Source organism: Danio aesculapii, chromosome 12 (assembly GCF_903798145.1).
Source record: "Danio aesculapii chromosome 12, fDanAes4.1, whole genome shotgun sequence".
NCBI lineage: Eukaryota > Metazoa > Chordata > Actinopteri > Cypriniformes > Danionidae > Danio > Danio aesculapii.
The window spans coordinates 42855638-42873150 of NC_079446.1; the positions used below are offsets into that span (position 1 = coordinate 42855638).

At 33.9% G+C, this 17513-nt stretch overlaps 1 protein-coding gene across 2 annotated transcripts in view; it reads right to left on the reverse strand.

Annotated features, from left to right (window-relative positions):
- dpysl4 (dihydropyrimidinase like 4) overlaps positions 1-17513 on the reverse strand; it is a 36989-nt gene that overhangs the window by 11466 nt on the left and 8010 nt on the right. For both annotated transcript variants that reach the window (XM_056469792.1, XM_056469793.1), the window contains exons 2-8: positions 15295-15383; positions 12978-13162; positions 8855-9019; positions 6433-6494; positions 5438-5518; positions 4215-4283; positions 1244-1364 (exon numbers count right to left, since the gene is read on the reverse strand). In XM_056469792.1, the coding sequence (XP_056325767.1) occupies positions 1244-1364; positions 4215-4283; positions 5438-5518; positions 6433-6494; positions 8855-9019; positions 12978-13162; positions 15295-15383 (772 nt within the window). The remainder of the gene's footprint in view (positions 1-1243; positions 1365-4214; positions 4284-5437; positions 5519-6432; positions 6495-8854; positions 9020-12977; positions 13163-15294; positions 15384-17513) is intronic.

Consider the following 17513-nt stretch of genomic DNA (forward strand, 5'->3'; position numbering starts at 1 on the left):
TAGACGGGACAAAAACTCCTTCAGTTGTTGATCAGTGAAGATGACGTTATTTCAGAATTGTTCAATTATTTATAAATTGTTCTCTAATTTTGATCGCCAGTGTATATATACATACATATACATATATATATACATATACGTATAAACATATACACATATATATATATATATATATATATATATATATATATATATATATGTGTGTATATATATATATATATATATATATATATATATATATATATATATATATATATGTGTGTATATATATATATATATATATATGTATGTATATATATATGTATATATATATGTGTGTGTGTGTGTGTGTATATATATATATATATATATATATATATATATATATATATATATATATATATATATATATATATATATATATATATATATATATAAACTGTAAACATTTAAATCAGAGCCTTTCGCGATATTAACTAATTGCAAAGTTATTTACAGTGAGTTTCAAAATCGCGATAATTAATTAGTTTTAATGATGATGAAAATTTGAAACGGTAATACTAACTATCAGAAAATGTACAGTGTTTTACCTTGAAACTGTCATGACAACAGTACTTAAAAACATTCAAAGGTATGATGATGTTATTGTCAATTAAAGGCATGGCTAAAGAAGTTCCATAGTTCAATATCACTACGCTGAATGATTTCAGTGTTTTTACAGCAGTCAAAAATCACATCAAAACAAAACAGAAGGCTTTACATGAGATGCACAAGAGAAAACCTGACAAATGTATTGAAATAAAACAATTGAATTGAACATTCAATTGTAGTCCAAGCTGTATACTGCCATTGAAATATTCAAAAGGTCACACTTTACAATAGGGTTTCATTCATGTATTTACTAACATGAACTAAGTATGAACAATACTTGAACAGCATTTATTACCAATGCATTATTAACATCCACATTCATGTTTGTTAACTTTAGTTAATGCACCATGAATTAACATGAACTCACAATTAACATTTTCATTAACTAACATGAACAAATACTGTAATAAATGTATTTATTGTTTGTTCATGTTAGTAAATACATTACCTAACACAAGCTTATTGAAAAGTGTAACCTTAAAAAACTCACTAGCATAATATCCAAATAACTATATAAGGTGTGCATTATTCTCTAATAATTCAACAGGGTGTCTTTAATTATTTCTTATTTCATCTCAATGTTTATTTGTGTTTGTGTGATCAGCTATCGTACCCTTTTTCCTGGCCTTGGCGATGAGATCTGCAGCAGGTTTGCTCATCACTTTGGTGATATAAAGAGGGCAGTTTGCCTGTTTGGCGATAGTGATGGCTCGGTACACGGCCTCCGTTTCCACCTGGAGGAACACAACAGACTGTCAGTAATGCTGATGTTCACCAGCACTGGAATGGATTTAAAGTCCGTGTGAAATCAAAATTTAAAATGTTTATTTTGCCAGCACAAATAGTTATTTTAAGGTGACTAATTTAATTGTGCAAATTAATCCACTGAAAAAAATTATGTGGTAACACTTCATTTTAAGTTACAATCACTGGATTAAACCATTAACTAAATCTACTAGCTTAATAAACTACTAATTAGCTGTTTATTAATATTAAGGTTGATGTTGGGTTTAGGTTTTTGTGTAGGATTAGGGATGCAGACCAAGATCATGCTGTATAACTACTAATGAACAGTTCATATCTTAATAATAATTAGCCAGTAGATAATAGCATGAATTGTGACCTAAACTAAAGTGTTACCAGAAATGTTCAACCAAATTCTGACCATGTGCTTCTGCGTTTGGAGGGGTCGTCCTTCTCTGATGATGTCAGATTGAGAGAGAGAGAGTTTTAATTTTATTGCCATTTCAGCTTCTATGGCTATGTCATGTCAAAAAAAAAAGTAGATCAATTTTATCATGTTTTATAAATACCAATTTTCTATAGTTATAAAAATATTCTAACAATTAAAAGTAATCAACAGCAATAAATAATATACAAGGTAAAATACATCAATAATAATAATAATAATGATAATATATAAGATAAAAATCTAAAACAGTTTTTAAGGTTTCCTTTGATAAAAAAACTATTTTAATTGTACAATTTTAGATGGATTCACATTTAAAAATATTTCATTTAAGGTCTCTTCAGATAAAAATTGTTGTCTGATAACATAAAAAATGGGGCACTCCACAAGAATGTGTTTAACAGTTTGATTTCTGTTGCAATATAGACATTTTTGGGGTTCTTCTCCTTTGAGTAAATGTTCATGTGTGAGTCTCGTGTGTCCAATGCGGCATCTTGCATAAACAATCTCATCATGTCTTGACTTAAGAAATAAATGAGATTTTCTTCCTATTTCTGGCTGAAATTCAAAACGTTTGATGTCAGTTTGAAGCTTCAGCCACGATATTCTTGGCCACGCCTCTCTTATCACTAGTTTGCTATGAGTGAATGATGCGCAAAAAAGAAATCCCTGCCCCCTGCTCAATATTCAGTTTCAGTTAGAAGTACATCAACATACTGAAATAGATTAACAGTTTTCTTTCTTTTCTCCCGTTCATGGATCTTATTCATGAATACTCCCCTTTGTAAAACCTGTACATATAATCCTATAATTATTTCAGATCATGCTCCTGTCATAATGGATTTATCTTTTCCGGGTAGCCCTTCAACGTGTTCGCCATTGCGTTTTAACTCACTCTTACTCACTGATCCAAATCTGATTCAAACCATTGATAATCGCTTAGATATTTTTATCTCTACTAATCTTACTTCAGATGTGTCCGCATCAACAATTTAGGAGGCTTGTAAGGCCTTCCTGTGTAGAGAGATGATATCTTATTCTGCCTATCGTAAGAAGCTCGCAGCAGAAAAGAGCACTGCCATTTCTAAAGAACTGGCAGATTTTCAGTCTAGATGTATGGATGCACCTGACCCTGAACTCAATAAAGAATTACTTATGAAGACGGCAGAATTTGATATTCTGATGGCTAATAAAGCAACTGAAGCGTTACCTGTAATCACATCATAAGTATTATGAGTTTGGAGACAAACCTGGCAAAATTTTAGCCCATCAGATTTGGCAATATGCTTCAGCACAACACATCACACAAATCAACACTGACAATGGTATTTCAAAGGACCCTCAAAACATTAATAAACTATTCGTTATACAAATCTGAGTGCTCATCCGATGAAGCTCAGTTAGATAACATACAGAAATAAAATTCTCAGCAACTTCTGTTTCAAGCAGACTTTAAACATAATATCCTCCTGAGACCCCGCCCGTTGACTTGTGTCCTCTGTAGTGGACATGGCGTTTTCAGGAATTTTCTTTGAATTTTTTGAGCTACTCAGAGGTTCAGAGGACATCCTGGGCTTTCTAGTGATATGTCATTTGATTGGCTGGCATGCTAGGAACCATTTCTTACACTGCATCCAAAATGGCTGACATACAAAAAAGCACATATTATGGGAAGGAGAGAGGCATGTAAAATTGAGCTTTTTAAATGTTTTTTACTATTATTATTACATATATATTTGTTTATTAAAGTGTCAGGAACAATAAACTTAGCTTTCAAAGCTGTTAACTTGTTTGTGTTTCAAAATATCATCCTTTTTTAAATGTCCACTATAGTGGAAACCAGGACCATCTTAATGTAATTAATGACTGAATGTTGTAGGAGGCAGAACTGAAGCAGAGAAGATTCTTTATAAGATAGTTGAGGGAGACTCTGATTTAGAGTCTGACAATCAGACAATTAGAGAATTAGAGACAATTAGAGAATGAAAATCAGTTTTAAATCGCTTTTATGTTGAGTTTGTTTTAAATTAACATCACTTTTTTTTTGGTTCGGCTCTCTTTCAGACTAAACTGTTTCAGGAATTTCAGTACAAAAGGTAAAAATGGCTTTTGTTTTGTTTTTGTTACATTAATATTGGATTATTATCCCTTTACAGCCACATCCTGTACAGTTTTGTTGTCTGAGTTGCGGTCGTTTTGAACTAAAATGGTCCTGTGGTTCACTACAGTGGACATGCTGTAAAATTAAAAATAAAAACAAAATGGAAAAACTCTAAATTGTAGATTTTTTTAACTCAAAGGATGTAGGAAATCACAGAAAAAAAATTCTTTGGGTCTCAGGAGGATATATGAAGTTTAAATTAATATTATATTTATTTTTCAGAAATAGACTCACCTCTTCTGGGTGGCTCAGAACGTGTCCCTCGGGTCCAGTGATTCCCAGATCCAAAAGCTTCTTCTGCTCCTAAAATTACAAACAAACCAAGCATTGATTTACTGTTAGCATGGAGTTTAATAATCTGGGAATGAAAGAAAATGCTTTATTTTTGAAGGATGCGTCAAAATGTTTGTAAAATGCTATAGCGACCCCATGAGGGCGTTTTTAGGCATAAACAGCAGTTTTGGGCTGAAATGTAATATAAAATAATATAATATAATATAATATAATATAATATAATATAATATAATATAATATAATATAATATAATATAATATAATAAAATATAATATAAAATAATATAATATAAAAGAATATAAAATAATTTAATATAAAATAATATAATATAAAATAATATAATATAATATAAAATAATTTAATATAAAATAATATAATATAATATAAAATAATATAATATAAAATAATATAATATAAAATAATTTAATATAAAATAATATAATATAATATAAAATAATATAAAATAAAATAATATAATATAAAATAATATAATATAAAATAAAATAATATAATATAATATAATATAAAATAATATAATATAAAATAATTTAATATAAAATAATATAATATAATATAAAATAATATAATATAAAATAATTTAATATAAAATAATATAATATAATATAAAATAATATAATATAATAAAATATAATATAATATAATATAATATAATATAATATAATATAAAATAATATAAAATAATATAATATAAAATAATATAATATAATATAATTTAATATATTATAATTTAATATAATATAATATACGTTTTCATGGGCGGCACGGTGACGCAGTGGGTAGCGCTGTCACCTCACAGCAAGAAGGTCACTGGTTTGAGCCTCGGCTGGGTCAGTTGTCATTTCTGTGTGGAGTTTGCATGTTCTCCTAGTGTTTGTGTGGGTTTCCTCCAGGTGCTCCGGTTTCCCCCACAAGTCCAAAAACATGCACATTAGGTGAATTGGGTAGGCTAAATTGGCCGTAGTGTATGTGTGTGAATGAGAGTGTATGGGTGTTTCCCAGTGATAGGTTGCAACTGGAAGGGCATCCACTGCGTAAAACATGTGCTGGAAAGTTGATGGTTCATTCCGCTGTGGCGACCCTTGATTAATAAAGGGACTAAGCTGAAAAGAAAATGAATAAATGAATAAACAGATGATGGTTACCTCCTCAATGATGTCTCCGTTTTCAGCATGAACCTGTGCGATGGCACCCAGTTCTCTCATGGCACTAAACATCTCATAGATCTACACAGAGAGAGGGAAAGGTTTATTGTTTTAAAACAGAATCTTTAAATTTACATTAAAAGAAAATAATGTTGATGTTATTAAAAAAAAAGACAATACAGTCATTTGCAATGCTAAAAATTATTTACATGTTAAATGTAACGTTTCCCAGTGAAGGGTTGCATCTGGAATGGCATCCGCTGCATAAACATATACTTGATAAGTTGATGGTTCATTCTGCTATGGCGACCCCTGATTAACAAAGGGACTAAGCTGAAGGAAAATGAATGAATGAATGAATGAATGAATGAATGAATGAATGAATGAATGAATACTGTGTTAATGAACTTTCGATTCATCCAGGAATGAAATCACAGCCTAAACCAAAATGTTAAATAGCACCACAAATCTAATTCAACAAATGGCCACAACATTAAGGTAGAACACTATTATTTTAAATTGCAATAGTATTTCATCCCGCTGTGGCGACCCCTGATTAATAAATGGACTAAGCTAAAGGGGAATAAATGAATGAATGAATGAATGAATGAATGAATGAATGAATGAATGAATCATCTTACATTAATCAAACTGACTCAAATATTAATGTAAACTTTGTATAACCTGATTCATTTTTTGTCATTACATATTTTACAGAGCACAGCAACACATTTCTTCTGTCAGCTTATCTAATTTTAAGGTTTACACAACTCTACCTACAAATAAAAATGGAGATCTTTTGTTGTTTTGATCATTCGTTCACTCACTCACTCACTCACACACACACACACGTTACTATACTCTCACAGACATAATGAAGTTGCTACTTCACAAACTGCTTCTATAAAAACTGATAAATAAGGGACTAAGCTGAAGGAAAATTAATTAATTAATTAGTAAAGTTGGCCTGTAATATCAAAAAGATGATCACAAACCTGTGTATCAGAGCTCTGAAACTTGTCCTTATAAGCCATGAAGATGAGGAAAGAGTTGACCCCTAAAATGAAAAAGAAAAGGTTTTATATTATAATATTTAAAAACAGACTAATGATATTTTCACAGTAATTCCTATAATATTTTTTCTTTGAGGAAAAGACTTTTTTTTGGTTTGTTTGGCTGGAATAAAAGCAGTTTCTATTTTTTTTAACTATTTGAAGGTCAATGTTATTATCCTTCTTAAGAAATATATTGTTTTATTCTTTTAAAACCGCTATTATCCAATAATTTGCCTAATTAACCTAATTAAGTCTTTAAATTGCACTTTATGCTGAAAACCCGTATCTTGCAAAATAATTAGTAAAAAAATATTAGACTACCTGACAAAAGTCTTGTCGCCTATCCAAGTTTTAGGAACAACAAATAATAACTTGACTTCTAGTTGATCATTTGGTTTCAGAAGTGGCTTATATGAAAGGCGAAGGCCTCTAGATTATGCTTATTTTACCAAAATAAAATATGATCATGCCTTGATTTTTTTATTCTTTAATTAGGACAATAAGGTCTGATTTTGCTTAGACAAAAGTCTTGTCACTTAACAGAAATAATGTCCAGTATAGAATATAAAGTCATGGTGCAGTGGAAAAAGAATGAATATTGTGTATGACTCTCATGATCTTGGAGGACTGCATCCATACGTCTCTGCAATGACTCAAATAACTTATTATTAAAGCCATCTGGAATGGCAAAGAAAGCGTTTTTGCAGGACTCCCAGAGTTCATCAAGATTCTTTGGATTCATCTTCAAGGCCTCGTCCTTCATCTTACCCCGGACATGCTCAATAATATTCATGTCTGGTGACTGGGCTGGCCAATCCTGGAGCACCTTGACCATCTTTGCTTTCAGGAACTTTGATGAAGTATGAGAAGGAGCGCTATCCTGCTGAAGAATTTGCCCTCTCCTGTGGTTTGTAATGTAATGGGCAGCACAAATGTCTTGATACCTCAGGCTGTTGATGTTGCCATTCACTCTGCAGATCTCTCGTAAACCCCCATACTGAATGTAACCCCAAACCATGATTTTCCTTCACCAAACTTGACTGATTTCTCTAAGAATCTTGGCTCCATGCAGGTTCCAGAAGGTCTTCTGCAGTATTTGTGATGATTGAGATGCAGTTCAACAGATGATTCACCAGGAAAATCTATCTTCTGCCACTTTTCCAAATAATTTACTGATCAGGTCAAGTTATTATTTGTTGCTCTTATAACTGTATGCATTTTCACCATGGCAAAGATAAAAAAAATGAGTTAATAGAAATTAGTTAGGAAAACTATAATGTTAGGTTTCACTCCATTAGCTAACAGTTGGGAAATATTTTTTAAAGAATTAAAATTTTACAGGAGGGCTATTAATTTTGACATTAGCTATATATATGTATATGCAAAACAATATTCTACTGTTGAATGCTTGATTCTGATTGGCATGAGCATTCAAAGGTGTGCTGTTATTGTCAGATAAACACACGGCTAAAGTACTTCCAGTCAGAATTTGACTGTATTACAGTTCCATATCACTACGCTGAAAGATTACATAGTTTGAGTACAAAAACCAGATAATCGTCTTGAAACACAACATCTGAACCGTGCCTTTAGCAGTGGTAACAGTTAGGCCTGTCACAATAATCAATATATGGACCTATCACACAACACATAGACATGACCTCAATCCTTTTTGGTGATGCAAAATATATCGCCCATACATAAAAACCAATTCTAGCAACATTTTAGCTGATTGTGCAACATCTCTATCTCTATTGGAGGTGTCAGTGTCAGTATGGTTATACAAACACTATAGTAGTTACTATAAATGACTACAGTATATTTTAATGTGGGTGTCTGACAATTGAAAATAGATCTGGTAACAGATATCACAGCCTCTGTTACTATTTACCTTGCACATTTTTGTTAACATTTATTATTATTCATTTAGGATATGCGGTTTCACATTCTGATTCTAATGCCTGATTATTAAACTGACTATAATTAAATAAAATATTCTTAAGAATAAAATATTGTGTGTTCTTTGGAAGAGTGTGCTTGCATTGTGATGATATTATATTCTGGCGTTACGAGTGGCATAAAATGACAATAACATCATTTATCGCAGTATATTTTGGTGCAATATATCGTACAACAAAAAAACAGATATCATGACAGGCCTAATAACTGTTGTATAAACAGAATATTTAACACCTAACTATTGAAATATTACAAAATAATGCACCCAAGGTATAATAGCCACTCCACTTTGTGCCTTGACCACATGACCGCCTTAATTGTGCATTATGTCTCTTTCTAATAATACTGAATTACTCTTACATAAAATAAAAGAATACATCAAAATAATAAACGCTCACATCACCTTTATCTTTGACCAGAGACTCAAGCTCCTCAAACAGGCCGTCGTGCCAGCGTGTGATGTCAATGTGCAGAGAGTAATCGCAGCACGACCTCTTATCCGCCGTATCCTTCCACTGGTCGAACGCTGACAGTAAACTAGAGCCCGGTTCAGGAACTACATGATCGACTGGAAGAAATAAGCAGAAAATACTGATGAAAAACACGCTTGAAGTGCTTTGAAATGTGCATATTTTAATCAATGTTTGATGTAATCTCAACAGAAAAATGAAGAGAGGGCGGGACATAGAGAAGCTCCTCCCCTTTAAAAAACCATCCATTAGTGTTTTGTTTTATAACAGCTCTGCCAGTGAGAGAGGTTGAGATTAAGCCCATCAAATGAAAAGCAAATAAGAAGAAGGGGGCGGGGCATGACACACTAGAGAGCATTTGATTGGTCAGAAGATTTGATGAGAAACTGAAGTATGAGGTGACCTGAATAAAATCGTTGATTCATTTAAGTGGAAGTGACAAACTGGAAGCTTTGGATTTTAATATCTTTGGTAGTTTTATATCTTCTAAACACATTTTGTCACTGTTTTGGTGCACACTAGCTTAAACTAGTGAAACTAACATCTAAAATGTTTTAGTTTAATGTCACAGGACCTTTAAAGACGTGCTTTACTTGCAGAACGATTGTTTAAGACTGACTTCCACTTCCAGTTGACAGTCACTATTTACTTCAATACATTCATTCATTCATTTTCTTTTCGGCTTCCTTTTCCCTTTATTATTCAGGGGTAATGACAATTGACAATGACAGAAGGCAGTAATGTTATAGGCTCCGTTTTGTTTTAAATATGTATACAGTGAAGATGCCGGTCATATTAATATGCAGCTATACGATGCCTCAACATTTTTGATGTCTGTTAAGTTGCTAATATCAAAATGAAAATAGAAGTTCCTTATACCGTGTTTTCATTTTATTGTTAGGATAGTGAACAACGTAGCCAGGAGGATGTGAATAAGGTTATAAAGTACACTGTTCCCTTTAAAGATTTACCTGACATGTTCTCGGGAGTTTGTTTTCCATATCAAGCTTGCGAAGTCTGAACTTACAAGGAGAGGATGCAGGACTGAACTGTGTGTAGGTTACTTAATACTGAGGGAAAAGCCCCAATCAGCCTTTGTTTTTAGATGTCTCCGTTTTACCCCATCTATACTGAGATGGAGCAGCAGCGTTTTAAAATGAAAACGACCTCTCCAGCATTTTTAAAATGCTCTGTTTTCGGCGCTCAAGAACTCTGGCGTAGTGTGGACGGATGGCGTAACCGTAACAAAACTTTTTTGTTTTAAAACTAAAACGTATTAGTGTAAACAGGGCCTAAAAGTGGAAATGCCACATAAAAGTAGCATTTCTCTGTCCTAAATGCCTGCGTAACAATACAGTGAATAATGTGAGGAAAGTTGAGCAGAGAAAAGAGAACAGACAGTGACAGCGCTGTGACCCCGATTCAGCTGATTTATGAGACCGGACAAGCTCTTCTGCCCTCGTACTGTACAACACACACACTTTTTACCAGAGACTGTTTGCTTCTGAGTTTAATGAGCTGTTCAGTGCTTCACAATATATACTGTTTCAGCATCAACATCGCAAATGTCCACTTATTATAGTTGACCGTGCAGTGCACCACAGTTCAGAACACATGCGCTTTGTGGAGTCACTGTAAATATTAGACAACATAGAGTCAAACTTTATGATTTGCATGTGCTTTTAAGGCACGACACTGTAGGGATACTGTAAAAATGATATGACAATTGCTAACTTTTACTTTACTTTAACTAATTGTAATCAGTTAATCAGGTATATTCATTAATATTTGATATATATTTATATTATACATTTAAGTTGATTTAAAAAATAAATAAATAGGAAGCAAGCATTTCTTACAGTGCATTTAAAGCATGTTTGTAGCGAGGATTAATTGTAACAAGGATTAATTGTGTCTATTTATCTATAGGGTGTGTTATTTTACATTCGATCATTAAAATTCTGTTGAGAAAACCATATTGCACAGTTTATTTCATTTGTACGTTTGCTTTATATATTTGTAATTTGATGATTTAAATTTGATAACACTTTCATTTAATTACCAATTGCCACTATTAACTACTGGCTTATTAATTGATTATTATTATTAAGATACTGACTATTATTAGTACTTATAAGTATGATCTTATTCTACATCCCTAATACCTAAACACCAACAACTACATTAATAACTATTATAAAGCAGCAAAATAGTAGTTGATTGAGTTAAAATCTTAGTTAATAGATTACTTATCGCGAGAATTGAACCATAAAATAAAGTGTGACCTTAAATTTAGTGCATATACACTCACGTACCTTACAAAATCCTCCCAATCAATCTAAACCAGTGGATTCTCTTCAAATAGAGATATTTAAGTCATCTAGTGAAACTTCATGTCACTATAAATACTTTACAATAAGGTTGTATTAGTTAATGCATTTACTAACATGAACAAACTATCAACAATACATTTATTACAGTATTGCTTTCATGTTAGTTAATGTTATTTAATGAAAATACAGTTGTATTGTTAGGAAGTATGAATTTAGACTTTAATAATGCATTAAGAACTGCTGAACTTTGATTAATAAATGCTGTACTGTTTATAGTTAGTCCATGTTAGTAAATACATTAAGAGCCCCTATTATGGGTTTTTGAAAATCAGCTTCCATGCAGTGTGTAACACAGCTGTAAGTGAATGAAAACATCCATCTGAGGGTTCAATCTTTTATAATACTACTGATTATTTAGCGAAATATTTGACTCAGAGTCTAATAAATGAATCGAATTGGGTTTGGATCTTTTGTTTAATCGCATCGACATGGAGTTCCAGTTCCAGTAAAATGTGCACGCGCTTTCAATTCAAACACTAGAGGAGGTGCAGGGGATCACGGGACTGATCATGACGCAAACAGATGACGATCACTGACAGATGGAAATTTGGCTGCGGGGAATAAAGGGTTAAAGTTCATTTTCACAACAATACACAGTATTGCCAACCCAGAGCTGTGTTTGTTCCTGTCATTTTTCAGATTTTTGATACAATAACCTACGCTGCAACGCGGGATTCGCTGGCCGTTTGCTATTGAAGGAGCAGCAGAGACTATGGGACTTTGTCAGGCTGTGACAGGGACTTTGTCAGTAACTTTTACAGTTCAAATGGAGCAGTTTCTTCTTTCTCCGGATCATAACATGTGAGTGTCATTAAAATTGTTGCCTCATTTTGTGTAGTTTGCAAAATATGTGTTTAACAGTGTGTTTAAAATTGTAATCACCCCGCACGGCTTGTAATCACGTATCAATTACAGATCAGTGCTTGTACTGTATCTCTCAGGTTAAATCTGTATGGGGTTGTTCACATATCGCGTCCAAAACCACATTAAAAACGTGACGCGTGCTTCTTCCTTCATCGATTTTAAGTGCGTTTCTGATCTGTCAATCCTCTGCTGTTTGCCTTTGCTATGGCCACCATCAGCTGTTCCTACACACACACGCAGCGGTCAATTTTCAAAATAGTTCAACTTTTGCCACTGTGTGGATTAATACTGAATGTGTGTCGTTGTTATTACTTGGGGTTAGGTTTAAGAGTAGAGTAATATGCTGGTGTTTAACTGCATTGCTTTATTGAATTCCTGCATTAGGCTCTCACACTCTCTGCTACTTCATACTGTAGCCGTGGTGGGCATTTCTCTCTGTCTCATGCTGAACGCAGTCGACCAATCGCAATAGGCTGGGTCATCGGACCAATCAGCGCAGATTAGCGTGTCGCTAAGGAGAGGTTTGGGAACAAATGAATCGCTGGACGAATCATATGGGAGTCTTTGGGATAACTAGGTAAAAATAAACACATATTATAGGACAATTAAAGTGTTTTTTGAGCTTGATCAGCATGTTGTTGAAGACAAAATATGACCTTTTTTTAATGCAAAATAGTGGTTCTTTAATTAATGAAACCTTATTGTAAAGTGTGAATGCTAAATATCAGTTTTGTATCATTATCATGCAGGTCTACTGTATCTACTGTGTTTTTTCTTCTGTTTCTAAAAGATGACATACTGATCATGGTGGTTCCTCCAGCCAGAGCGGCTCTGGTGCCGTGGTAGAAGTCGTCTGCTGGACTCATGCCCAGATGAGGAGCCTGTAGACACGTGTTAACATCGATGCCTCCTGGGATCACAATGTGTCCATATGCATCCACCGTCTTCACACCGGTGGGTACGATGAGGTTCTCTCCAATCTGCCTGATTGTGCCGGAATACAAAAAATGAATAAAACTGCATGTAATATTCATGATTTGTATGCATCAACATGCATGTGTTGCGGTGCTTTGTCTTTCTGAAACTGTGAGTCAGAGTTGCTGTAGAGACCAATATATAAGTCATCTTACATAAAACAATACTATAGTAATTTTTAGTATAATATATTGTTTTTGATCTATACTATAGTAAAGTATAGGAATGAATCTGTTGTGGTAATTCTATAGTTGCTATAGTAACAACTATATTATAAACAAATGACCCAGTGATGTATTACTATAGGGTTTATTATACTACAATACACTACAGTAAAGGGTGGCACGGTGGCGCAGTGGGCTGTGCCTCACAGCAAGAAGGTCGCTGGCTCGGGTCTTGGCTGGGTCAGTTGGCATTTCTGTGTGGAGTTTACATGTTCTCCCTGTGTTTTACTGGCTGATTTAGTGATTACTGATCTGATTACTGCTACAACTACTGATCTGAGCTGATTACTGCTGCCACTTTGCAGCCACATCTGATCTCTGGTCAAGTATAGGACGATGAATCCATTTTTGGGCCTATCTTTGCACTACATTGATGATTGTAAGCTGCACCTGAGATGCCTTGAGATGGCATATTTTCCCTTACATTAAAATTATTATTTACATTTGTGGGAATATACATTTATATAACCTAGTTCCAAATTAGCAATAATCTCTATATAACTGAAAAGTTATACTCTTTGGTTTTTAGGGTGTGACAGACCTCAAAATCTCTTGTTTTCCTGAGCCCTGACTCTCTCCAAAGTAATGCAAATTGTCAGTTTAGCACAGCTGTGTCTATTGTCTAACAAATGGTCAAGCTGGTCAACTGGTCGGATGGGCTCTGTCTCCAGAACATCATTTGCACACTCAGCTTTCATGCTAAAATGTATCGTGAATATGTACTTATATGCTGATGAGGTCGGGCTGGAAAGGCAATTTACCCTGCTGACAACAACACTTCATCTGCATAGACTGTTTTAGACATTCAAATATTTGTTTACAGAAGATTCAAGAAATCCACTGTTTATATTATTTACAGGATATACAAGAGTTATTGTATTTAGAAGAGATACTGCTGATTTTTAACTTTTAATATGAAAAACATTGAAAATAATTTTCAAAAGTGCAAGTTATTTAGGTAATGTGCGCTTTAATTTCTGTTGTTCAATGTTGATGTTCAATAAATAATCTTAGATAGTCTGTGTTTCCTTGAATTCTTTTAAAATCAAGCAATGCACCCTTCATTATAAATCTCTGACTTTGTGAATTTGTGAGCACATTTACTGTACAAAACTTGTCAGTGAACTATGATGGCAAAAAAATATAATAAAGAAATAAAATAATCGTTCATTAATCGTAATCGAGGGCGACGCAGTGGCGCAGTAGGTAGTGCTGTCGCCTCACAGCAAGAAGGTCACTGGTTCGAGTCTCGGCTGGGTCAGTTGGCTTTTCTGTGTGGAGTTTGCATGTTCTCCCTGCATTCACGTGGGTTTACTCCGGGTGCTCCGGTTTACCGCACAGTCCAATGTGGTATAGGTACATGTGGTATAGGTAAATTGGGTAGGCTAAATTGTCCGTAGTGTATGAGTGGGAGTGAGTGTGTATGGATGTTTCCCAGAGATGGGTTGCGGCTGGAAGGGCATCCGCTGCATAAAAAATATGCTGGATAGGTTAGCGGTTCATTCCGGTGTGGCAACCCCAGATTAATAAAGCCGACAAGAAAATTAATGAATGAATAATCATAATCGAGTTAAGATGTTGAATTAATCAAGATTTTGATTTTGAGACAAATCGCCCAGCCCTATAAAAGACAAACTTTTTTTTTAAGTTTATAATTTTACAGTAAGATTAAGAAATGAATAAGAAAAGATTACAATTTTTATAGTTAAAATCCTTAGCATAGGAACTATTTTCAAGTACCAGGAACTGCTTTTAAATTTTACTGTGATTAAAATAGAAATAACAAGAAAATTTGAAATTCTTTTCTTGTTAAGCATACTCCAATAATATTTGTGTTGATTTGTTTGCTTTTTGCATCTTTAAAAAGTCATTTTTGCAAATGTACACAGATGATTTAAAAAAAGAATAAAATCTTACTTAATGATTCCATCTTCAACATAAATGTCGGCATAAAATGACTGGTCATCATTCACGATTTTTCCACCTTTAATGATGAGTTTATCACTCTGTGAAGAAAAAAAAGATGAATAAATAAATTAAACTTCTTACAATTACAAATTAACATTCAATTAGCATTTACTAAAGAAAACAAATCACATTTACACATAAATTCAATTATTAAGTTCAAGACACCAAGATGTTGAGCTTTTCATTGTGCGATACCAACAAATATTAATCATATATTTGATTGACCCAGTTCCAGACAGCTTCAGTTGTAGTTGTACGGCGATATCAAAGAGCACAAAGAGCTGTATAATGCATGCAAATCCTCCCATTTCTTCAAGAAGCTAATCAAAGAGATTAAATCATTGACAAAAAAACAGACATTTAAAACCCCAGACAGAGGTAGAGTATACAGAAGCAAGATAACAGGCAACTGCACTCATCTGTGACCACGCTCTTCTCCTTTCTCCATTATTCACGCATGACTGCTGTTGTTTTGCTTGAATGCATATCAAGGAGTGACACTTTTCACTGGCCTTTTTTTGCACCGTTTCCAAATAATAAGGCCAGTTACAGTGTGTCCAGATGAAACAATGCCAATGTCATGAAACTGTGCCAGGCAACTGGGCCTTGTTAGGGCGACCAAGCATGAAACATCATTCACGGAGCTGTTAGACAGTGCCAATCTCAGCCAAAACCTCAAAACTTAACTATGAGATGAAAGTCTAAATAGACAAGGGTAAAGGAACACTACATTTTTATTTTTTGGCTCATTTTACATCTCTCCTAGAAATAAAAACCATTTTTTATCAATTCAGCCGATCTCTGCATCTGGCGATGCGCTTTTAGCATAGCTTAGCATAGATCACTGGATCAGATTAGACCATTAGCATCTCGCTCAAAAAAAGTTGAAATAATTTACCTATTTAAAGCTTGACTCTTCTGTAGTTACATTGTGTACTATGGTTTTAGCAGTGTAATGATGTTACGCAGATCAATAACATGCTTGATTATTATGCCCAAGTTGCTTGATTATTATGCCCAAAGAGGAGTTTAGTTCCTAGCAGGGGCGCTGCTAGGGTTTTTTAGGGGAATTTAGCCCCACAACTCCATCATGGTGATTCATCAATTTTCCATCGTGATGTAATTACAGTAGAATTGAGATTTAAATAGGTAAATTAACTAAAAATTCTTTGGTCATTTTTGAATGAGATGCTTAGGTAATATCTATACTTAGGTAAGGTAAAAGTGCTGCTAGCAAACCCAGAGATTGACTAAATGGATTCAAAACTGGTAAAACTCTGCTGTTTAACTCTAAGGAAGTTGTAAATTGAGCCCACAAAAAAAATAGTGTGGAGTGTTTCTTTAAGCAAAGAAGTTAAATGAATTGAAAGGGTGTTTCGCCACAACTCTGCCAATGCTGGTGTACAACCCACAGCGCTTCACTTTAATGCAGTGTTGTTTTTAAATAGACTCATTTTACAGTTCTCCCAGAAATAAACAGATGAGTTTTACCATTTTTGAATCCATTCAGCCGATCTCCGGGTTTGGCGGGAGCACTTTTAGCTTAGCTTAGCACAAATCATTGAATCAGATTAGACCATTAGCATCTTGCTCATGAATAAAGTTTCAATAATTTTCCAATTTAAAGCTTGACTTTTCTGTAGTTACACTGTGTACCATGGCTGTAGCAGCACAATGGTGTTACATATATTATTACACTGCGCCTGCTGCAGCTGTTGTACTGCAGCAAAGATCCTTGATTATGTCAGAACGAGAGTATAGTTCCTAGCCTTATCAGCCTGGAAAAAAGCAACTTTTCATTTTCTGTTTGTCTTTGTGCATGATATAACTACAGAAGAGTCGAGCTTTGAATAGAAAAATTATCTAAACTCCTTGGTCATTTATAAGAGATGCTAATGGTCTAATCCGATTGGATGATCTATGCTAAGCTAAGCTAAAAGTGCTGGTACCAAACCCGGAGATCGACTGAATGGATTCAAAACTGGTAAAACTCTGCTGCTTAACTCTGAGAAAGTTGAGAAAATGTGAAGTGTTCTTTGAAGCAAAGAAATGAAATCTAGAATCTCGCTAGAGCTTGTTTTGCCACAACTGTGCCACGCTGGTGTGCAACCCAGAGTGCTTCACTTTAATGCAGTGTGACACTTCCACAGGCGGCCCATCATTGGCAA